General features: G+C 45.5%; 1 protein-coding gene across 1 annotated transcript in view; it reads right to left on the minus strand.

Moving 5' to 3' along the window:
- The window catches only part of Pi4KIIalpha (phosphatidylinositol 4-kinase II alpha), an 81,289-nt gene extending 68,265 nt beyond the window's left edge, over positions 1–13,024 (minus strand). The window contains exons 1-6 of the mRNA XM_084591567.1: positions 12,541–13,024; positions 11,832–12,029; positions 11,615–11,746; positions 11,405–11,558; positions 2,986–3,041; positions 2,691–2,781 (exon numbers count right to left, since the gene is read on the minus strand). Of these exons, the coding sequence (XP_084447693.1) occupies positions 2,691–2,781; positions 2,986–3,041; positions 11,405–11,558; positions 11,615–11,746; positions 11,832–12,029; positions 12,541–12,867 (958 nt within the window). The 5' untranslated portion in view covers positions 12,868–13,024. The remainder of the gene's footprint in view (positions 1–2,690; positions 2,782–2,985; positions 3,042–11,404; positions 11,559–11,614; positions 11,747–11,831; positions 12,030–12,540) is intronic.
- Positions 13,025–24,967: the final 11,943 nt, after the last annotated feature.

Raw genomic sequence — 24,967 nt, forward strand, 5'->3', positions numbered from 1 at the left:
CAGCGATTTTTTTCGCTTCTTCCCATACTTGTGAGAAACACGGAACTTCGGCGCCACCGTCGACATCGTTGTAGGGCGCTCCACTCCGACGAACGCACTTTGGCAAGATGGCTACCGCTTGTGCGTCGCTGACGCTCCCAGCAGACGACGCGGGGCGCGTCAACCAATAAGATAGCGGGCTTCAGTCACGTGCACTGCCTAGCGAATAGTGTAGCGTGTTTCGGCTGGTCTTTGCCGGAATTTTCTCCCTCATCCAATACGCGCAAAAAAACAGCAATGGCGCGAAATTGAAAACGAAAAGCAGCTCTTTCAAATGAGACCGAAATGGCGCCGATCGCTTCAGTAGACGACGATAGCGTGCCGCGGAAAAAGAACTGTCCTTGCGCGAAAATTTCCTCAAAGCGAGCGCGGATATATGTTTTTCTACTCATTCTACAGTGTAAATATTGACTCCAGAGGTTAGAAAATTCACAGACTGGTAGAAAAACAGTTGCAGATTTCGAAAATTTTATTTCTGAAACATCGATTTTTTCGCACTTTTTTCATCCTAAAGAGCCGCCTCCCCCCTTAATTGGCAGTTGCAGCACATTCAGTTGTCAATTTTTCAGCTGCGTGAGTCACATGCAGGCAGTGACTTTTTTTTTTCTTTTTTTTTTACGTATGTCATTTTCCCGCACCCTCGCATCAAGACCACGGTGATGAACGTTTATTGCGGAAAAGAAATGTAATTTGGAGCTGTTTGCTGCTTCCCAGTGCTCTGCATTGCACGGGAAGCAAGTGCGTTCACTAAGGACTATGAACAAGGTCCGATCGACGCAAACGCGCGGCGAGCTCTACAAAGACGACGTGTCCCGCAGTCTACGCATTGGAGAATAAGTTTGATGGCGATTTCTTATCCACGTTCACTTTTTCAAATGCCAGTATCGCCGCCGTATGTTTTACACTTCGCCAATCTTGGCAAACTGTTTAGATCCGACGATCGTGAACTCCGCCTCGCCAAGCGGACTATCCGCCGCGCTGCCGTCATCGTCACGAAGACAATCTGACTACCGCTTCGTTGCTGGAGTTGGCGCGAGTTCAAGCTTTGTCTGTTTTGAGCTTATCTTTCTGCTCATCTGCGGCCTGCGATATCACTGTCACGGCGGGTGCTACCGCTGGCAGTAGTAGTCTCCCTTACTGGGGAACACGCTAGGCCTACTTCAGGCTCGTACACACGATCGTTCGGCGCACGATTTTCGTCGGTCTGAGCGTGCACAGCCGGGGCAGGGCATCACTTGAGATGATAAATCAACTATTTTTTCTCACTTTTTTTCACAAATTCTTGCCGTGAATGCACTTCGCAGTTCGGAACCAAGCGCGGCCGGCGTCACGTCTCCGCCATCCCCCCGCGGCTCTGGTGCGCAGAGCAGACGCAGTCAGCCAGCTCCACCAATGCGGCGACACCTTATCGTCATGTGCACCCCGAAAGCCAATGGGATTGCAAATGGCAATTTTTCTTTTTTGCTATTTCTTATATGACCAACGGGCGAATGTAAACAGCAGAGGTGGCATTTCAATGACAAAAGGCGGCTCTTTCGAGTGAGACCAAGCTGTTTCGGGGGCCGTTTTCAGCCCAAATTCGGGAGACATTGATTATATAAATTAGAATTGTGACTAAAATACAGATCCTAGAGATGAAAAACTTAGCAGATAGGTAGATAAAGAGCTACTGATTTCACAGATCACATTTTCTAAAAAGCGATTTTTTCGCAATTTTTTTTGGTCCGAAAGACCCATGTCCCCCCTTAATGGCCTCAAGCAACCCTGTGACCCATCACAAGCTGTTGCAGACTGATGGGGACGAAGAATGCAAGCAGCAGGTCACTGCAAAATAGAGCGGTTCATTTGGTATGCAAGTAGCAGGTCACTGCAAAATAGAGCAGTTCATTTGGTTTTCTTTGTGGACTGTGAGCAATATTTGTAGAAATGTTGACCGTGGGCAAGCACACACTAGACACGATTTACCGGCTGTCGACTGTGTCTGTGCTTCACGGCAGCGATCACAATGAGGTGGGCGTGATGATTTAGTTTTGTTTATGCGGTTTTTAATGTTTTCAATTGACACTGACTATGAGGGACGCTGTAATGGAGGGCTCTGGAAATTTCGACTCATGGGATTTCAATGTGCACTGATGTTACACAGCACACGGGCACCTTGAGTTCCACCTCCAACAAAAACATCAACCTGGCCAGGATTAAATCAGCCATTCGGATCAGCAGTCGAGTGCGCTAACGACTGCGCCATCACAGCGAGATGGACTTGAGTTATCCCAAACACATAAACATGAGCGTCAAGATTACAAGGGAATGCAATGGCAGCCTAAACATGCCTTTGCACTGCAGTAAATAAAATAGATGGTGGTAGAGTTTGACGAAATCTGACAGGGCATTTTTAAAAAATAAGTTCATAGCGGGAAAAAATATGGCATTCAATTTAGTCTCGACCTCTAATGCAATCTGCATTCATTTAGAAGCCTGCCAGTAAATTTCACAACCACAGCTTTTCATAACTATTTCGAACAAGTATTTCTGGAACGACCGAGCTTTAGACAATGCCCAAGGATTGTCACTTCGGAACAAAATTTTAAATCACACAGTACTGAACGAGTAATAACTGCACACTGCTTTCAAAGTAGCGCAGTTAGCCTTACATGCCCTCCAGGAGTCGGGATGCTTGAAAGGGAAGGCAAGCCCATTGTCGATAGCAGCTATCTTGATCTCTGGTGTGCGAGGACTCCAGCTCTGCAAGAAATAAGGCAAGTCTTGATATAACAAGCCACCATTAATGCAGCCAAATGAAATTCCCAGCAGCGCATACCTCAGGTCCTTCAGCACCTGCTTCCTGGATCCGCGAGCAGCACAAATATTTTTCATCTTTGCTTTCTATTTGATAGCTTAGCATGTTTGAACTGCTCAGTATTTGCTGCGAGGCAAGCTGCCACTTACCTGAGGCTCTTTGTCTGGCCGGGTGCACTTGATAAGCCAGTTGTCATTTCCTCGATCTGAAATGAAAAAAGTAGAAGACTGGACAGCTGTCGCCGTAGCTCAGTCAGTGGAGCACTGGACACAAAATTCTAAGGTCATGAGTTCAAATCCAACCAGTAGCATGTGCTTGTTTTTTTCTTCTACTTTATATGCAATAATCCCCCACGAATATATTACTTCAGACTGATCAACCCCAAAAAAGAAAAAAAAATCCCCCTATGCTTCTCATTGAGTTAGTGGCTGTCTCTTTTATACCATATTTACTCACATAATGATCGCACTTTTTAAAGAAAAAAAAAACAGACGCAAATTTCGGGGTGCGATCCTTACGCGGGGCAAATTTTCCACAAAAAAGTTTTGAGCACCGAAAACGCAAGCAAGTTGCAGGTCAGGCATCTTTGAACAGATACAGTACAACCTCGTTAATTCGAAGTCATCGGGACCGCGAGAAATCTTCGAATTAAGCGGGTTTTCGAATTAACCGAACACACCAAGATATAAGACTTAGGCAAAAAAATTCGTTGCAGGAACGTGTTACCTTTATTCGGCATATTTTGAATTACTACTGAAAGTAATCAGAGATGCTGGTTTGCGGCGTCCGGTAGTTTGCGGCTCCTAAGGTCATGCTCTCGAGTTGGTCAAATAGACGAAACATCTCTGAACTTCCACCGTGGCACTCAACAAAACTGCGCATAACGTTCAGCGATCCGATAACTTCACCAAGAGCATGTGCTCGGGGAGGCTCGTCGGTGTCGTCGTCGCTATCGTCGCTGTCATCGCGCATGTTCATACCAGCAGTGATCTCACTCTCCAAGTCAGAGTAGCCAGTCTGCTCTTCGCTCTCAATGTTGATATACTCGGCGAAGCCGACTGCGTTGGACTCATCCTCTGCGCAGAGCGCATTGATGCGGTCGCAATACTCTGCTCCTTCTTCGTCAAGAGTAGTAGTACATGGGTGGTCTGCACCGGCATCAACAGTGCTTTCACTGGAAAAACCAGCGTGTTCAAAACACCGCCTGATCAATGTGGGCTCCACTTGTTTCCAAGCGTACACCATGAGGCATATGGCTCCGAGGAGGTCGATGGAATACTCCTTGCCATTGTCGTAGCAAAGGAGCATGCGCTTGAGCAGGTGGTACCGATAAACCTTCCTAGTGTGGTGAATGACGCCTTGGTCCATCGGCTGTGAGATCGAAGTGGTGTTCGGAGGTAAAAATACCATCCTGATGGCCTGGAGATGTGGGATGTCGCCATGTGCCGGGCAGTTGTCGACGACAAATAAGACATTCCTGCCCGTGGCCGCGAATTTGCGGTCAAGTTGCCGCACGTACTCTTCAAATATTGCACCTGTCATCCAGGCTTTCTTATTGTGCCTGTAGACGAGTTCATCCTTTGGCGGCGGCCGCGCATTTTTGAAGCAGTGAGGCTTCCCCGTCTTCCCGACGACCAGTAGCGGCAGCTTGTGTTTACCGCACATGTTTGCGCCGAACAGCACAGTAATCCTGTCCTTGGCCTGTTTCCTACCCTTGATGGCGGTGTTCTTCACTGCGAATGTTTTTGTTGGCAGCATCTTATAAAAAAGTGCAGCCTCGTCAAGGTTGTAAACGTCGTCTGCACCATACTCGCTAAGCAGCGGCGCCAATGTGTGGTTTCTCCAATCCTCGACAACGCTCTCGTTAGTGCTGCCGCTCTCACCACAGACGGTGAGAAAGGTTAAATTATTGCGTTCTTTAAAACGGCAAAACCATCCATTGCTGCACTTAAATTCCTCGTGCCCAAGTTGCAGAGCTAGGTCGTTGGCCTTCTCCCGCAGTAGCGTTCCAATGACGGGAAGGTGGGCAGCGTTTGCTTTCTGCAGCCAGCGAAGCAGAGCAGCTTCCACATCTTGATACGTGGGAGCCCGCACTCGTGACCGCTTCGAAGAATAGGTCTTGCCGTAAGCCTCTAGTATTTTTGACTTGTTGCTCAATATTGTGGACAACGTCGAGAGGGGCACGCCATGCCTTTTGGCCAACTCGGTCTTCGAACAAGCGCTCTTGCCTGCTTCCTGGATCAAGCAGAACTTCTGCTGCAGCGTTAAAGTCTTGTACTTTGGCATTTCTGCACTGCTACGGTCACAAAGCTAGCACTTCTGCACAATCCCGCCCAAAAAAACGGCACAGTAGCCGACCCCTAACCACAGCGCACAACACAAAGAAATGGCGCAGGCGAGACCGGCGCGGCGGTGGTGGTGGCGTACTTGCAGCGTCGGAGGGGAAGAGTGGGCGAAGCACACCAAGGGATGGAGTGGGGGCGAGGTCACGTGATAGAAACCGGTATGCCCGCCGTGTTGCAGTGAAGCACGTCTTCTCCTCTGCAGGCGCGTGTTTCGGCGGTGCGCGAGGCGCACTGTGGACCGATTTTTGTGCAGAGAGTGCTCCGGCTGGGGCGCTTCGCCTATAAATCATCACCATTAGTATGTGGCTTTGCCTCACGGCTCCGTAGGGCCGTCGTTTCGCCGGGATTGCGGCAAAACATGGATCAGGCATTGCCGCATAGCAGTCCAAATTTTCGAATTAACCAGGCTGGCGCAGGCCGCCTGTTGGAATTATCCGGCCAAATTTACATTGCAAAATACGGGACCGCAGAAAACCTTCGAATTATCCGGGATTTTGAATTAACAGAGTTCGAATTATCGAGGTTGTACTGTATCTCGATTACAACCAAAAATAAAAGTTGAGTAAGGCTTACCTTCGCAATAAACACGCACATTGAGTACCACATGAACTGCACAATGCCCATTTATTTTTTTCTCATCAGTACTCTAATCCGAGTCTGAATCCTCTCTTTCATTGCTGCATGACTCATCATCGGAAACGGCAGGGTCATCGCTGGGAGCATCTTCACAATCCCACAGAAAGTCATCTTCCGTTCCATCCAAAGCGTTCAATATGCCTGTCTTCTTGAAGCTCTTGGCCACTACCTCGTCGGTGATACTGCTCCACGCTTCTGCGATCCACGAGCAAAGCATCTCCACGAATGGCCTTCTGATCTTTCCGCTCGGCGTCAAATCATGATGACCCATCGCCATTCACTGTAAATAAAGTCTTCGAATGTTGTCCTTGAACGGTTTGTTCAGCGACACGTCGAGAGGCTGCAGCAGCAAAGTCAGGCCCCCAGGAATCACTGCAATGTCCGTGCGTAGCTCTTTAAGCTTAGCACGCACGTTGTCCGACCCCTGAAACTGTCCAAAACCAGAAGCGAGGGAAGCAGAAGTGCTCCTGGTCTTCGTCCCGAAACAGTCTTAATCCAGTCGACCATCAGGTCTGCAGTCATGTCTGCAGTCCGGTCTGCATCCTTTCATTTGTGCAAGTATATGGATGCCACGGGGAAAGTTTCCCTTCGGAATAGTCCTCTGTTTGAAGATGACGTATGGTGGCAGCTTCCGCTCGTCGGCCGTCACAGCAAGCATGACGGTGCATAGCTGTTTTTCTGCGCCAGACGTCTTCACGAGGACGCTCCGAGCACCCTTCTCGTTCACAGTTGTATTCCGGGGCATGTCGAATGTCAGTGGAGTTTAATCAGCGTTCCCAATTTGCGACATGAGGTAACCGCTTTTCTCGCGAAGCCTAGTGACGAAGTGATGGAAGGCTATCACTCTGCTTTCATACGCGGATGGGAGCCGCTGGCACAACGACGTCCGCCGCCTCAGGGAAAGTCCATTCCGTCGCATAAAGCGAGTCGTCCAACTAGAGCTAGCGCAGAAATCCTTTACGGCAATTCCCAGCTTCCTGGTAGTTGTGCGCGCCTGCGTCTATCATTTCTAATGACACTGCACAACCATCCTTGCGCAGGTCCCTCACGTATTCTAGGAATGCCTCCTCAACACGAGGGAATTTGCCCATTTTGGGTCCGCGGAAAGCGCGCCATGTCTTGTTCACAGCCATCAGCATCTCGCGCTGCTTCTTCCAATAGCATATCCTGATTTCGTTGACGCCGAAATGCCTGCCAGCAGCGCAGTTGCCATGCTCCAGTGCATAGTCAACAGCCTTGAGCTTGAACGCGGCGGTGTAACTGGCATACCGCCCCATGGTGAAATGGCATAAACTCACACAAAACCACAAAGCCCGCTGCGACGCTGCCGAATTGCAAAATGGCGAACGCTGCAAAGCGCGTTTTAATCAAGGAATCATGGGAACTCGTCGGAATGCATTCGCTGTGGGATGACTGCAGATCACGACCGGCTTTATTACTTGGCGACCTGTTCATCCCGCCGCCTCCTACGGCAGCGCGTGTCCGCGAAAATATCACGTGATTCCTCAGTAGGGACAGCGCGCCGCGTCAGGTGGCGCCACAACTTCCCCTCATTTCGGCGCACCCGTCGCTGCCGCTATAGTATGGATAACTACAGTCCAGCTGTGTTTCGCTTTATAGCTGCTGCTGAGCAACATCACTTGGCATTATAGGCATATATTAGCTTTCTGTGGTCATGCATAAATGCTACGAGCGTGTGCTGCCAGCTTAGAGGCCTGTCCTGGGCTTGCTGGCAACCGAGAACATACGTTTGCGAGAGCCGGCATCTCGCGCTCGTAGTTTTTTTTTTTTTTTTCTTTTACGCGAGCTTGTTATAAGGCATATTATAGAAACTCATGTAAATTATTTTCCGTGAGGAACCGGAGCAGGCTCCCGCTCTTAGCGCTGTCGGTGAGCTCGTAGCTAGCTGTTCCCATAAACAATTTATGATATTGATGTTTTCCAGAGCTGCAGTTATTTTATTCTTGAACTAGCTGAGAAAGCAGCTGTACTGATAGGTGCGGCTGCAGTGCTATTTGCTTAGCCATTTTTTTCCTGCACAGCCGCAAAACTGAATTCTGCTCGTGCTATGCAACATCGCAGCTGCGGTGACGCCACGCCGTTTTCCGCCTATTTAAAACAAAATGCGCATGATGCGTACACCTCCTATTTTGTAACCAGAAGGGTTAACTGGACTGTTAGTTGTTAATGAAATTTACAAAAAAATTATAATAAGCGATAGCCAGACTGGATTTTGTGCGCTAAACATGTAATTTTTTTATGCCAGCGCGGGAAAGTTCCTGCACTTTAAATACCTTCCGTGATTTTGGCTTAGCGTTGATGACTTTCCGTTGTGCATGCTGTTCTGCAAGGTCGGAGGTGAAATTTCGAAAAAAAAATGGCCTCATGATTTTCTGGATAAGCAGCCTGAAGCTCCATTCTGTGAGGCTCAGCTGTGTCCTTGGTGCATTGGTGCCCCACGAAAATTAAATGCAGTTTGCCGTAATAAAATTTCCAGCTCGTATTGTGGCACCACGCAAAAAAAAAAATTAAAAAAAAAAACTGAGAGCACTGCAGAATCTACCAAAGAGAAATGCGAAAGCCTGAGTTTGCTGCTGCAGCACACATGCAGTACGTCGCGCGCCCCTTATTAATAAACGTTTGTCACCACCACCACCCCTTGTCGAACACAACCAGCGTTTCGTTGAACGCATTAAATTTCGCCGGCGTTCTATAACTGCTTTACAGGAAGGGAGTTGCTTTACAGGCAAGTTCTATAATTGCCTTATAATTGCTTGTCCCCGTTCTATCCCTGCGCTATTTTTTTTTTTTTAGACTTATTGTTACCAGCAAGCCCAAACTGCCACCTTAATAGGAAGGGAAAGGTGCAGTATCTGTCGTACGGGGAATCGCGCTGACGCATTTCGTGGACAGCAGAGGCTTACGAATTCTATAGTACAGATTCTACGGTGTTCTCGGAAAGGATGGAGACAGGAATTTTATTTTTCTGATAATATCTTCAGGATGATCGACAAGTGATACATCAGCGCACAACTCTCGCGCACTGGATTTCATTCAATGCGTTATAGAAAGGCTTTCGCCTTAATAGCCAAAAACACATTGCGAAGGCGCACATGCATACACGAGGGATAAACACAACAGTAACAGCAGCACAACACGCGACCGACAATAGCGTGGGGTGGGAGCGCGCTCACCCGCGCGCGCATCGAGGCAGCCTTTAAAAAATAGAGGAGCCTTAGGTGGGGGTAAGTTGTAGCGCCACGGAGGGCAGCGGTGCTCGGGTGAACTAAACAAGCAACAACAAATCGGGGGCTATGGAGACGGCGGCGATGAGCAGGTCGCAAAGTAATAAAGCCGGTCATGCTGCAGATCAACCAACAGGTGGCTGCCGCTATAACAGTGCGGGACATGAAAACAAAAATGGCAGTGGAAGCAAGTTCGGGGTGTGATTATACAGGGAATTTAAAAAATAGAATTTTGACCTAAAAATTCAGGGGTGCGATCATTACACGAGTGCGATCATTATGTGAGTAAATACGGTATCTCACAACGAGGCACCTTGGTTTCCCTGCATTTGTTTGTATAAAAGGTATGGTATGCTACGTGGGATTTAGTGCATATGTAGACAATCAGAAACACTGTGGAGGGCTCTGGATTAATTTCAACCACCTGGGGTTCCTTAAAAAATTCTAGAGGGCACTTTGGACCACTGAAGTGCGATTAGGCGAAAGCCATTATAGCGTGGTGGATCGTAGCCCTCCACTACGGCACCTCTATCTCGCTCTCTTCTTTTACTCCCACCTTCCTCCCTTTCATTGTGATGTGATAAATGTGTCTGCGGAGAATTGTGACAGATACTGCGCCTTTTCTATCCTGTAAATCAATTTCAAACGCCGCTGATGCCTGTTGTACTAACGCCTCCTAGACATGTGGGTTTGCTTCTGTTTGCTGTGTGGTGCGGCGTTTGAGGAAGCTGCAAATAAAAGGCCCCGCACAGACGCCTGGATCAGACGCCCGGCACGGTCAGCTTTGTATATGCATGAATCGCCTGGTGACGTCATGACCTGTCGTGACGATGCATTGCGCGCCCCTTTTCGAACACAACCAGCATTTCACAGAACGCATCAAAGTTCAACGGCAGTTTACAATTCGTTTACAAAAGAGGAAAGGCGCAGTACCTGTCACTCGCAGAATCTCGCTATCATCCTCACGGTAGACAAGGGGAATTATGAAGAGCGTTTCACGGTCCAGGGCGTGGCGCAGTTGGTAAAGCGCTGGGCTGGGGATCCAAGGGATGGAGGTTCGATTCCCGGTGGAGACAAGGTATATAAATTTATTTTTAACTCTCGCTCTCGACCTTCTCTCGACAACGATGAGGCATTAAAGGCCTTAATATAACACAGCACATATGAGCAGTTGAATGCCATTGAGCCACCACTGCAAGCAATTCTTAAGAAAGGATAGCATGAAACAGCTAAAAAAGGGGAAGCCTATCTTGAGGTGTGCTTCTTTCAGCACCTTATGTTTGCCCATCTGTTGCTGCCTTGAGGCAAAGTAACTCACTTTTCATCCCACTGTGAATTCTCAAAGTTGTCAGCAATAAATTTGCCAACTAAAGCTGGGAGTGGAGGCGGCAAGCTTCAGATGTCAGAGCAGTGGCGTGAGTGTTGCATAGCAGCTAGCTATCAGAGATTTCTTGCTGGTTCACAGCATAATATGAGGGCTGTACAAACCACCAGAGCCCGTTTTTTTTTAGCTTTGACCTCTCCAATCATCAGAGTGGAACAAACAGGCCCGGTGCACACTCTCCCACCATCCTTGGGGAGGGCAGACAACTGCATGCTTGCACCTGTACCCCAAGCCGATGATGTAGAAGACCTCAAGGACTCCTAGGAACCCTGTATGGCGTACCAGACTAAATAAATATGACGCATTTCAGTATGTTGCAACCCATTACTATTTTGAGCACCAAGAAAAACAAACCCTTAAGAACTGCCTTTTCTTTTTCAATTTTGTGTTAAACAATGAAAGGGTAAAATATTTGAATAAGAATTACATGAAAAAATTATCACTCCAGAAAACTTAGCATGTTTTGGGGGGAATTAACTTGGCATTTAAAAGTGCTCGGATGCACCACTTTACATATGTACACGTTTGTCACTCTTTCAACAAAACTGACATGCAGCTATCTGTCACTCTTTAAGCATTAGAAAACTGAATGATAGCCAGACACGTAACGCCATCAAACTCAAAGGTTTAGACACAAACTGTAAAAGTCATGGTATAAGCACTTCATAAAGAACAAGAAATGCTAGCTGGTATCCACAAAGCAACATGATCACTGACCATCACTGTGCACATCACAGTGAAAGTCACACATTCCAAAAAGCAACACAATCATGGACAAAACGGTAGTGGCCTGACATGCAAATGAACCATTCTGAAAATGCTGCACACTGTGATTCCTACACACAAAAAGAATGGTAATGAGAGAAAAGTTATTTTTTATAAAGATGCCATTCATAACAAGATGCTGAGTGCAACTTACGTGACCTGCACATGGAATTCTAAAATTATGCAAACTTACCAGTGTTACGTATGATGTAGTCCAACACCACAAGCCGCTCGAACTGAAACTGGAAGATGCGCTGGAGCTCTGGGGGCAGTGGTTCTGATTCAAACTTGCGTAGCCAGTAGTCAGCATCTTGGTATCCTTCCACGTACAGTTGGAAGGATCCCACCTACATGACATGTCACAGGTAACAGCTTCCAGGAATCCAGGAAAGCAATTACCAACCTTATGAGGCAGACCAATCCGATGGAAGTGTCGACCAACTTTCGGAAATCGTTCTGTCACATTCTTTTTGGTTCGGGCCTTGGCACGGTCCAGGGCTGAGTAATTGAAGGTTTCGCTAACAAGTTTCACCACCTGCGCAAACACAGGCAGGCAGGCTAGTTTAGTAAATACAGCCATGTATTACACAACTTCCACAAAGAAATCATATGCTGCTCACCTTAGTTTTAGGAACAATGTTTAGCTGCAGTTTCTGATCTACAAGTGATGCTCCGGCTTCTGACAAGTACCCCTGATTAGGCACTAGACAACTCCTACCGAAGCAGCATGGACAACAAAGCTTGTGCATCCATTTTGTCCACTTGGGGTTCAACCTGCCATACGGTTCTTCATCCTTTGGTTTGTAGACAGCGATTTTCTGAAATAAATGGAATGCCAAACAACATGTGGCAAACAAGATCCCAAGGAAACAAATATGAAGAGCTGCAAGCACATCGCGCCTTTAAACTTAGCTGCACTCACATTAACACACAATTGTTTGCTAAACAAAATAGCTTTAATTACAAATTATTACACGAAGCGGAGACACAACTGACGTACCACGAAGCAATAAGATAAGGCCACGCCTCTGCTCTACGTGACTAACGCCTCCACTTGAGCATTAATTGTGGAAGCGCTATGTAAAACACGCTCGGTGCCCACCTCGAGCATAATCAATGACAGAAGCATATTGTTATGCGATAACCCAAACGGCTCACTACCAACATCGAAGGTGATTACTGTCCACCCAGTCGGCATTCCGTACCGCATGTGTAACATCAGTGCATTATACCTTGACAGTTACAGATATTAACTCCAAAATGAAAAACTAGAGATAGATGCGCGAATACCGCGCATCATAAAGCAGTAGCGGTTCCGCTTAGGCTTACCGTACGCTCACAGTTTTTGACAAAGTAGCTTCCACTTGATCCCTGGTAAATACGCTCTGGATAAATCCCCGATTCAATCGCTGTGAAGGCTTCTCGCACCACAGCTGCGAATTGCGGGTCGTCAGGAAAGGTCTCTGCAGTGGTCCCTAGATCAGGCTCCATTCGACGAAGAAGAGGCTGACTTTCTCGCGTTCGCGATGCGTTGCTCGCAAGCGATGTCCCGACTGAAAACGTCACGTCGGGCAAGTTTTGTTCGTCGCTGTCTTGGTAAAGACTAGGGTCATCACCAGCGTTGATGGCGCGTAATTTTCCCTGCTCGCTGGTCATTGACTTAAAAAAAAATTAAAATAAACGGGACGCGCTAGCACTGCTGCTTGAACCATAGAGTTTGCCACAGAAAAGAAGCAGTTGACCGGCAGCGTCAACATCACGTGACTGCACGACCACTCTGTACTCGGCGCTGCCGCTTCCGTGCGCGACGCGCGTTGTGGCAACCTTGGGTACTCACTCCGCTCCGCTATCTTATGGGCGGAGCCATGACGTCAAATTATTTCGCTGACGTCACAAAAAAAAAAAAAAAGAAGAAGCAAGTGTGTGTGCGGTAGGGTCCCTATGTGCGGTTAGTTCCGAGGATCGGTTTGATATGGCACGGCCGGTCTCGAGGGAACAATGGGAACTTTTCTCCTTGAGTCACGCTCTCCGCCGCCGCAAGGGGCGCGACCTGCTCACTGTTCGCTCCGCATCTGCTTCAGTGGCGGCGGGTGGCTTTTGCCTGGTTTCGCGCTGTCGCCCGCGGGTTTCGTGGTGAGTGCAGCCCCTAAATGAAAAATTACAGAAGGTAGATGCTGCAGCGGCATCTTGTCAGCGTGCTACGCACGTGAATGGAGTCTTTATATTAAAAAACACTGTCGCTCAGCAAACGCTCGACAAGCATATGACATGTATTGCGGCATGGTATCTACTTTTGTTCATTTTAATCTTATTTTTTTCCCAAGCTTGTACAAGAAGATGAATAAAAAAAGTGAATGAGCAGTGATCACGTCGAAGCTTCTTCAAGGCAAACATAACAGCAACCATGGCAAAACCGTCTTTCAGCGCTAGATGAGAAACCATCGAGGTAACACCGAAGATGAAAATAATTTTATAATACCTCTGTCACACGAGCAAATTTAATGTCATTCGTATCGAATGAATACGAATGACATTAGCATCTAATGTCATTATTCCCGTGCTACACGAGAAAATTTAATGTCATTTGGTTCGAATGACATTCTTCATCGAATGAGTTTGGGGAACTCATTCGCATTCGATCGCGAACCGAATGTGCACTCTTGACGCCAGATACGCAGCAGAAACAAGTAACCCAACAACATATTCTGCGCACACTGAAATTTAAAAATTATATTTCTAAAGTTTTGTTTTAAAACATGTTAATTTAGGTGTAAAATTATTAACACTGCAGGCTTTCGCGGAACGGCATTACTCTCGGTCACAGCAGTGGTCCAGTCATGGCAGCGACTCACGATCATTTTGGGCTCTGTGTTCCTTGGTAGCCGCATCTCCCCGTATGTTTATCTCGGAACTAAGTTAAAGTTTTGACTGAGCGCCTCACAGTTTGGACGCCAATCGCATGCTCTACGTGTCTCCGTGCGTCTTCGCACTGTGTATCCGCGCTCCGCTGTGTTCAGCCATATTGTTTGTTTACATTTATCGGTTTGTGGGTGACTCGATACTTGGCTTGGATTTTTATGGCTAAAGTGTTACCGCATAGTCAAAAGTAATGTTTTTCGTTTGAATTATCGTACAGAAATGTTTTGATCAGCTTTAAAATGTTACACAGTGATTTCAAACGCATTTTATGCGCACTGATGTTCCTTAAGTGCAGCATTTTTTTTACAGCTAATCGTAATTGCCACCATTTGCGAATGACATTATATTTTACCGTGTAGCACCGAAAGAAACCGAATGACATTCGATGCATCGAATGACATTCGATTCGAATGATATTAAATCTGCTCGTGTGACAGAAGTATAAAAATGTAATGTAAGTTGCACAATGCTTACATGACATAAAGTATTAGTATAACGTCAGAGTAAACGCTTTTAAGTTTTGTTTTCAATTTTGCTATAATTTATAGACCAGCAAATGTTTTATGTTGTATTATAAACATTATTTTAATTTTGCAAATAAGCGTTGGTTTAATGAAATTTTTACATGATATCATGATTATTTCATGAAAACAACAGGAAATCTATTTCAAGCACTAATTCCTAGCAATATTTTCATTCTTTTTCTAGTATGTTTTTGAACGAATAGTTCCTTGTAACTATATATCTGTGCAGTAATGCCTGCCTTAGAGAGCAATCGCTGCCCCATTATTTTGGTAGAATGCCTTGCTTATTACACATGCGCCACTGTTACTAAAGGGACACTCCTCAATAATGGATATAAAAGCTTTTCTCTGTGCTATTTATTCAGATGTGACTATAGGGGTTGTATGTCGCGCTGTATTGCGCGCCTAGGCACCTAGTGTCGACACCGACGAAATCATTTCAGCTCTGCCGCAATTAGTAACCGAGGAACTGAAAGAAGTGATGGTATCTCCTGTCATCCCATTACCCACTGTCACGTATTCTGGTTTAGCTTACGTCGCTGGATACATTGTGAAGTTAATCAGTGACTTCGGGTGTGACGCTTGTGCTATCCTTCTTGAAACCAGCGAAAGAAGCAGCCCCATGTACACTATTCTGCGAGGACAAGATTCTAGCGGACCGCATTATCCAAAACCAGAGTTTGTAGCCCTCTTGGACAAGGTTGTGTCTCTTTTTGAAAAAGCTGTCGTGCACCTACCATACACAAATGTCCTTGAAGTCCTACAAATCTTAATCCAGCCAGCACTTGAGGACTCACCTTGGCTGAGTTGTCCAGAAGGCATTGACAATAGCCATGCTATAAGGTCCGCTTCTTTAATATGTGAGAAATTTCTCAGAATACTTCTTGTCAATTATGCTAAGAAGGTGACAGACAGGAACGAAAGGCCAGCTCCTTATGTGCACAAACCGTCCAGAAAGATTTTGAGACTTTAATTTTCTAGCCGCATGTACCGTTTTGATGAATGAGTGCAATGTGTTAACTTTGAAGGACATTTTTTTATTGCTTGCTGCAATTTTCAATTATGCATATCTGCTTACGCCCATTTCCTTGATTAAATGTCGTTTTTTTTTTATCACTGTATTAAACTATGACTGTCTACGTGTGCGTCATTCGCGAGACTACGTATACATCTGCTGTCTTTCAACCTACTAATTTGTTTTAAACGAAGCTAGAACAGCCCACTTCACTAGACAACTGAAATTTTAACTGTATGCGTAAATGTTTGATCCTTACTCTGAATCTGAGACGTGCTATGAATTTTCGTCAGTGCCTCTTGCTCTAAACGAAAACGGCAGCGGTTGTCAGAATATCCACCGAACAGTTTGCCATGCACTAGCGTCAGGTCGCGTTATACCAGCTTACAGCTTTCAAAGGCACACTGCATAAAATGGTACATATAGTTTTGTGAAAAATTTAGGGGCAAAAAGTGTTGATGTAAGTGCACCCGAAACTTCATTCGACCGTGTGCGACAGCACTGACAAAGGCGCGCGCGCTCTCGCGCGCACGCGCATTATTCACTATTTCATTGCTCATACACGATAAATCAGACGCTGATTACGGCTTCTTCCTATAAGCCATAAGGGGTGAAATATCAGACCTGCCGGTTGCAACCGATGCGGGCGGAGCGAAGAGCGAGCGCGCGTTTCCCTTGCGCGTGAACGGCTGTAGCGGAGGAGCAGCAGTGGGGCGGTGGCGACCCCACCGAGGCGCGGCGGTCGGTGGAAACAGACCCCATTGGAGAGGCCGTAAGAGAAGATAGAAACGCGCTCTCCCTCGAGACCGGCCATGGATATGGCTATGGTGGCAAGAAATGGCTGCGTGATGTGCGTGCGCTCAACAAAACAAAACCGTGAAACCCATGTTACCCATGTGTGTGTGGTGGGTAACACGACTCGCATACGGTGCGAATACGGTGTCTCGGAAGAAACCAGCTCAAGATGAAAACTACAGCTACAGCTGCCGTGCAGTAATACGTTTCTTTGTTTCTCTCAGTAGACGGGCTAGGCGAATACTTGTGCAAATTTTCTCTCAGCGTCCTTCGCGTTTGTGCACTGCTTTGAAGTCTTCTTAGCACTTTAATTTTGTACCTTCACGACTTCGTAAATGACAGGTGAAAGAGTGGCCGCTTCACAGGATCATTGATTATTAAAGCCTACCAATAACGCACGCAACGAGCGCTGGAAAAGCATACGTGAAAAAAGAAAAAAAAAAAACAACGAATTTTGATTAGCTTGTGTGTCAACGTTTGTAGCAAAACGCTTATTGCAATGCGCAGGTACTACGTGTCGGGGCGTTCTACATATTTGCGGCTAATTTTTCGAAAAAAAGTGTTGCAGTTGTGCTCACCCGCGGTGGTCGACAATAACTCAACAACCTAAATTAAAGCAGCCTATTGCTGTCTACCCCTTCATGGATCACTGCCTTGTCGTGGCGGAGGGGCTTGCGAAACTCGATGAAGTCGTGAGCTCTGCTGTGTAGGGCCACCCAAGATAGACAGGTCACGAAAGAGAGTTCTGACAAAATGTGATTCACTGGAGAAGGTAATGGCAACCCACTCCAGTATTTCCTGCCAAGAAAACCCTATGGCCAGTCACAATACCATTATCGATATGGCGCCGGAAGATGAGCCCCCCAGTTTGGAAGGCGTCCCACATGTTACTGGGGATGAACAAAGGGCGATTTCTAGTAGCTCCAGGACGAATGAAGCGGCTGGGCTAAAGCCAAAAGGACGCTCAGTTGTGGATGTGTCGGGAAGCGACCGGAAAGTCCGATGTTGCAAGGAGATATATCACATAGCAACATGGAATGTAAGATCTATGACGCAAGGTAAACTGGATATCGTCAAGCGAGAAATGGACAGATTGAACATTGATATCTTGGGTATCAGCGAGCTCAAGTGGACCGGAATGGGAGAATTTAACTCCGGCGACCATTATGTCTTTTATTGTGGGCACGAATCCAAGAGAAGGAATGGGGTCGCTCTCATAGTAAACAGAAGAATGGGCAAAGCAGTGCTAGGGTACAACCCCAAAAACGACCGAATGATTTCACTTCGGATCCAAGGTCACCCTTTCAACATAACAGTTATCCAAGTCTATGCACCGACCACTGCTGCTGAAGAAGCTGACGTTGAGAGATTTTATGCGGACCTACAATGCCTTTTAGACCGCACCCCATCATCAGACGTCGTTTTTCTCATAGGAGACTGGAATGCTAAGGTCGGGAGTGAAGAAATATCCGGAATTACAGGCAAGTTCGGTCTTGGTGAGCCAAATGAAGCTGGGCAGAGGCTAGTAGAGTTCTGTCAAGAAAACAACCTGACCATAGCGAATACTCATTTTCAACAGCACAAGAGGCGCCTGTACACATGGATTTCACCGGACGGTCTGTACAGGAATCAGATCGATTATATTATTTGCCGGCAGAGATGGAGAAGCGCTATACAAGCAGTAAAAACAAGGCCTGGGGCCGATTGTGGCACCGATCATCAGCTTCTTGTTGCCAAAATTAAGCTTCGATTGAGGAAAACGCAGAAAACTAGAAGGCCTTTCAGGTATGATCTGGATCAGATTCCATTAGAATATGCTGTGGAAGTGAGGAATCGATTTCAAGAATTAGATCTAGAAGACAAAGAGCCCGAAGAGATGTGGACTGATGTTCGTGATATAATACAAGAAGTTGCTACTAAGGTAGTTCCAAAGCAAAAGAAATGCAAAAAAGCAAACTGGTTATCTGAAGAGGCTTTGCAAATAGCTGAGGAAAGGAGGATGGCAAAAGGTATGGGGGAAAGAGAAAGATACAAGGTTCTCAATGCGGATTTTCAGAAAATAGCAAGGAGAGATAAGAATGCCTTCCTGAACATACAGTGTCAAGCAGTTGAGGACAACAGCCAATTAAGAAACACAAGAGCTCTGTATAAGACAATCAAAGATATCAAAGGAAGCTTCTGTGCTAAGCTGGGCGTGATAAAGGACAAACGAGGCAAGGACCTCACTGAAGCCTCAGAGATAAAGAAGAGGTGGCAGGAATACACAGAAGAACTGTACAAGAAGGACCCGGATGTGCAATTCCAACATAGGACGGTTGTGATTACTGATCTCGAGCCGGGCATCCTGAAGAGTGAAGTTGAATGGGCCTTAGCCAGCCTTGCTAAGAACAAAGCAAGCAGAATTGATGGTATTCCAGCTGAGTTGCTTCAAAACCTCAACCACGACGCTGTTAACACACTGCATACATTATGTCAAAAGATTTGGACAACCCTGCAGTGGCCACAGGATTGGAGGAGGTCAGTTTACATCCCCATTCCAAAGAAAGGCAGTGCCAAAGATTGTTCCAACTACCGCACGATCGCGCTTATTTCGCATGCTAGCAAGGTGATGTTGAAAATCCTCCAAGGTAGGCTGCAGCAGTATGTGGATCGGGAGCTTCCGGACGTGCAAGCTGGGTTTCGCAAGGGCAGAGGAACTAGAGACCAAATTGCCAACCTTCGCTGGATCATGGAAAAAGCAAGAGAATTCCAGAAACCCATCTACTTCTGCTTTATTGATTATGCGAAAGCGTTTGAGTGCGTAGATCACAGCAGGTTGTGGCAAGCTCTCCAAGAGATGGGAGTTCCAATTCACCTCATCTGTCTCCTCAGGAACCTTTATGAAGGGCAAGAGGCCACAGTCAGAACTGGGCATGGTCTTACTGATTGGTTTCCGATTGAGAAAGGGGTGAGGCAAGGCTGCATACTGTCGCCCTGCCTATTTAACCTATATGCAGAGTGCATCATGAGGAAGGCCGGTCTGGACGAGTCTTCAGCTGGAGTGAAGATTGCTGGAAAACGTATCAACAACCTTAGATATGCGGATGATACCACTTTAATGGCAGAAAGTGAAGTGGAACTCAAGAGACTTCTGATGCGCGTACAAGAAGAGAGTGAGAAGTTTGGGCTTAAACTGAACATTAAAAAGACCAAGATCATGGCGTCTTGCCCTATCAAGTCCTGGAGCATCAATGGACAAGAAGTGGAAGCTGTGACAGATTTTCTGTTCTTGGGTGCCAAGATTACCTCGGAAGGAGACTGCAGCCATGAAATTAGGAGACGCCTGCTTCTGGGAAAGAGAGCAATGGTTAGCCTTGACCGCCTAGTAAAGAGCAGAGACATTAGTCTGCCAACCAAGATCCGTATAACCCGTGCTATGGTCTTTCCAGTTGTGATGTATGGATGCGAGAGTTGGACTGTGAAAAAGGCTGACCGCCGAAGAATTGACGCGTTTGAATTGTGGTGCTGGCGAAGACTCTTAAGAGTTCCTTGGACTGCCAGAAGATCAAATCAGTCGATATTGTCGACCATAAACCCTGACTGCTCATTGGAGGGTCAAATTCTAAAGTTAAAGCTCAGCTACTTTGGTCATCTGATGAGAAGAGAGGAGTCGCTGGAGAAAGATTTGATGTTGGGAAAGGTTGAGGGTCGCCGGAGAAGGGGTAGGCAGCGAACGCGATGGTTAGATGGCATTCTCGAGGCATTGCAGATGAAGCTATGTGATGTTAAGAAGATAGTGAGAGACCGGAAAGCGTGGCGTGACATGGTCCATAGGGTCACGAAGAGTCGGACACGACTGAACACCTGAACTGAACTGATTGCTGTCTAGTCGCTACAAATAGCGTCAGGATAGGCATAGCAAAATGCATGTCACTGATGTTTTATGTTCTTCTTTTTTTTTTTCTTTTTTTTTTCATTCTGTGATGTGTAGATGGGGAAGCATTTACTGACTTCAGCTGTGCATCAAGGAAATAAAGCAGTGTGGAGAGAAAAGGCAATGTATTCTTAATATCAGATTAAATTACAACATAACCTTCTGCAAAGAACACAAAAATACTGCTACAGTTGGTGTTTTGCTCCATGTATGCTACAGCAAATGAAAACTGATTCGCAGATAAAACGGCAGTCTTTTAATGGGTGGGTGCATACAGGTTTTGACACACATACACAACGATGCTTAGTATGGATATTTTATTCACGTGTGAACATGTCGTTTAGAACAAACTCAGTTTATTACATTAACAACTGTAACAACTGGCAACTTGTTCTGTGCATGAATACGATAATACAAATTGTACAGAAAAAAAGCAACAGTTTCAAAATTATTATTTAGCAAGGTAGATTAAAAACAGGAAGTCTTTGGCTTGGTATTGTGAAGGCTAAAGCAGGAATATACAGTAAATAGTGCATGTAAACATGCATCACCTCATCGTAAATATGATGGAGTCAATGCAAGAACAGGCAAACAAATTACAGGAACAGAAAATGCAGTAGGATACTATACAAGCTGTTCATTATAAGTTAAAGGCACCAAAACAACACGCACACACACAAGAAAAGAAGAACGGGACAGAACGGGACCTATCAAGACTTCGGCTCTCTGTCCCATTCTTCTTTTCTTGTGTGTGTGCGTGTTGTTTTGGCGCCTTTAACTTATAATGAATAGACACCAACTAGCCCAACAAGAAGATCTCTTAATATACAAGCTGTGTGCACTCAGGAACACAGCAGTGAACTTTTCCGTCTAAGATGTGGTACATACATGTAAGCAGTTATAGCATGTCACTAGATGAGCGTGTGAGCACAAGAAAGAGAAATACAAAAGTTGGGAAATTTGCATGCAAAATCAAAGTACTGTGTACATACGCCCACAGGTACCAGATTGCTGAACATAATAAAGGTACCCCGCTGCGGTGGCTGAGTGGTTAGGGCGCTCAACTGCAGAACCAAAGGACGAATCAAATCCAGCTGCAGCGACCGCTTTTCGATGGAGGTGAAAAGCAAGGTGTTCATGTGCTACGCAATGTCAGGTAGAATGAGAGGAAGAAGATGGTTTACACGGTATGAAGGTGCACTGAACAAGGGTAAATGGGGTACGCCTCAGTTCGCAGGTTGAGCCAACATTTCGACAAGTGGACTTGTCTTTGTCCTAGAAGACAAGTCCACTTGTCAAAACGTTGGCTCGACCTGCAAACCGAGGCTTCCACTCCCTTTATCCCTTGTTCAGTGCTCCTTCATACCGTGCAATGTCAGTGCGTGCTGAAGAACCTCAGATGGCAGAAATATGTGGAGCATTCCATTACGGTGTTCCTCATTGGCCTGAGTCCCTATGAGATGTTAAACCCCATAAATCAACCAGCCATCAAAAAGGGAATTCATCTCGCTGCCTGGAAGCATAGCCTTATTTAGATAGCGCAGAGTAATTTCTTCAGTCTGTGGCTGCATTTTTGTACTGCCATGCAATTAGCGTTCTTCTTAGTCCATTTACCTACAGGAAAACAGTATAACAGAGTCCAGCCAATTTTTCAGCGGTGGCTTATGAAAACTGATAATTTCATGTATTGGCTAAAACCACAAGCAGTTTCTTTGAAATCGGGGCTATACTACAGCAGTTATGTCATTGTAGTCTCCACATGTTGGCCACTTTGAAATGTTGAGACTCTCGTATAAATACTGCTTCCTGACCAATGTAATGATTTTCCTCTGATTGCTTTTGTAAATTTATTTGCTTGCCGACAGAAAAGAGTCAACGTTGATTGTTTTGCGTAAGTCCTCAGCACGCTTGCCAATGCGACCCTTAGTGCGCCAGTGCTCACTGCTCATCCTTGCTGGCAACAAGGAACTTGTTTTTGCTTTGAGATTTTTCTTCTGCAGAGGACGGGGCCTATGATTTGAACAACCTTTGGTCGGAGAACTTCGTATATGTAAGCCACTTGATGATGGAATTGATGCACTCAAAGTAGCACAAGCTGCCTCGAGCTTCTCATTAGCATCGTCCAAAGCCAAAGAATCGGTACAATAGTAAAGAAGGCTGGTGAACTTTTCTGCAAGGCTTCGAGCTTTCTTTCGCTTTAATTTTAATAGGTTGGAGGAACATGAGGCTATCGGGAGCACTGACTCTTCATTCTGACTATAGTGTTCTTGTTGGGCACTCTCTTGGTGGGGATTCACTTCATAGTCTACTTCGGTGCCCGGTTTCGAAGCAGTGGGCATTTCTGCTACAGAGATATATATATGAACTGTTTAAATAGTCCTCAGGTAATTGTTCAAATGAAATTTCTGTTAGCCGGAAGACTGCACAGAAGTGCTTACAGGGAAATTTGGTCTCCTTGAAGTCCATGCATGTACGTTCTGGTCGAGACATGTTTACCGTGTGCCAGCCAGGGGAAGATTGCGATCGCACAGTGAACTCTTCGGCCGCACCTGTGCTGCTGACATCACTTTCAGTGTATTCTAGAGCTGTGTACATTCTTTGCATCATGTGTTTGATGAAAGATGGAGGTCTGTTATGTAGATATTTCGGTACAGTGTCACTGTAAGCCCTGTATGATGACGATGCAGCCATCAAACACCTATGGTATTCCTGTTGCCTTCCTGGTAAAAACTTATTTACGATAACAGATACTAACGTGGTCAGAGACTTTTCTCTTCCTTCATTACTTTTCAAATACTTGTGCTTCAAAATTTTGTTTTGTGATTCTGTACCGTTGTTTGTTGTTATTACAACATTGAAATCTAGCCTGTAAGCTCTCACCCACATCTCTCTAACATTCAGCCAATGTCCTTCTATGTACCTTTTCAGTTTTTCATTCTCCCAATGTTCGGAGCTCTTCAAGACACTGATGTTCTGTTCCATTTCCTCTTCACTAGTTGAGTTTGCAATCTTCCGGAGAGCAACAAGTACAGCTTCCTTTGATTGCACACAGTTTTCACTCTTTTTGAGCCACTTGTCCCATGACTGCTCTCGGTGGAAATCACAGAGGAAAACTTTGCTTGTCGGAAAAGATTCATGCAGAGCATTTATCTCAGCTTGGCTGTTGTCAATCATCCAATAGTCAGGGCAGAAAGCTGGATTCTATTTTTTGAAAATTGCAAGTGCTTGTTTCAAATTGTGGTATAAAAGCTCCAACTGTCATATAGCCGTGTGGGCTCTTTACAACGATCAAAAAGAGTGGCAAAGCATAGTTCGTTGTCTTATTGGTTGCATCTAGGCATGCAACAGTTTGGCCATATTTTAGCATGATCTCTTTCATGAATTTTGATTGATAACAGAAGAGAAGCGTTTCTTCACATTCTTGTTCCAATTCTTCTTGTACTTCATCACTTTCACATCTCAGATTGTTACATATTTTCTTTTTGTATGATCTGTAAAAAAAGTTACTGTCTGGTTCATCCTTTTGGTATGTGCCTATAAAGACTTCGGCATTTTCCTGATCTAGGGAGCTGATCCTGTCTTTATGAAGCGCAGCCTGGACATGATTACGTATATCTGCATCAGTTGGGAAGAATGCTCGGCAGCTTGTGTCCGGCTTTGACTGATTTGCGAAGAGAACTTCTTTGACATAAAAGTCTAAGCATTGTTTAACTGTTTGGACACATGTTGTGCCTTCGCGCACAAGGTCATGTATTTTGGCCGATACTTGTTTACTCACAGCTTGGCTGAAGCCTGCAATGTGTTCAAATTCATGCCCACTGTCCACTCTCATGGATGACACTGTGATGTATATACGTTGCTCGGTCCTGATGTTCGCTCTTCTTTCTATTTCATTTTCCAGCTGTCTTATCTTGTCAGCCTTCATTCTGTATGTCCTTTCTATTCCTGTGCCATCAGCAATGTCGACCTGAAATGCAAAATGATCAAAAGGGAATGACAATTGTTAGATGTGTATATTGTCTACAAAATATATATGTTTCCTGAAAAGATTAATATGTGTAGGTGTCAGAGCAATGGATATTGAAGCATTTTAAGTTATATCAACCAGCCTCCAGTAATTATAACATTTTTTTTCCTTTGCTTATGTAATATTATTGGTGGCATTATGGTTAAATACTGCATAACACTGAGAATTATTTTAATTACCATGACATCAGAAAGAATAAATTCTATTGTATTATACTGATATAACCTGTTTTCCTGTAGTGCAAAATTTTTATAAACAGTTTGCTCTGTATTCTGCAATATTTGGGCTGCATGCTTATAACTCTTGGTGCACCAGACCTAAGTAAGATAGCTACTGTGAATTGTACTACTAGAGAATTCACACTCCTAGAAATTAAGCCAGAGGTACAAATATATTTGCAAGGAAGAAAGCGTAGCACAAAAAAAACATGGACAGAAAAAGAAAACACGCACAGTGCTAACTTCCAGCAATATTTATTTTGGAAAGGAAGGGCGGTTTTTATACCATCGTATCAAAGTGCACGATCAGAACATGCACTAGCAAAGCGTACCTCCTAGATATGC

This window comes from Amblyomma maculatum, chromosome 1 (assembly GCF_055883805.1).
Source record: "Amblyomma maculatum isolate TAMU_Amacu chromosome 1, ASM5588380v1, whole genome shotgun sequence".
Taxonomy (NCBI): domain Eukaryota; kingdom Metazoa; phylum Arthropoda; class Arachnida; order Ixodida; family Ixodidae; genus Amblyomma; species Amblyomma maculatum.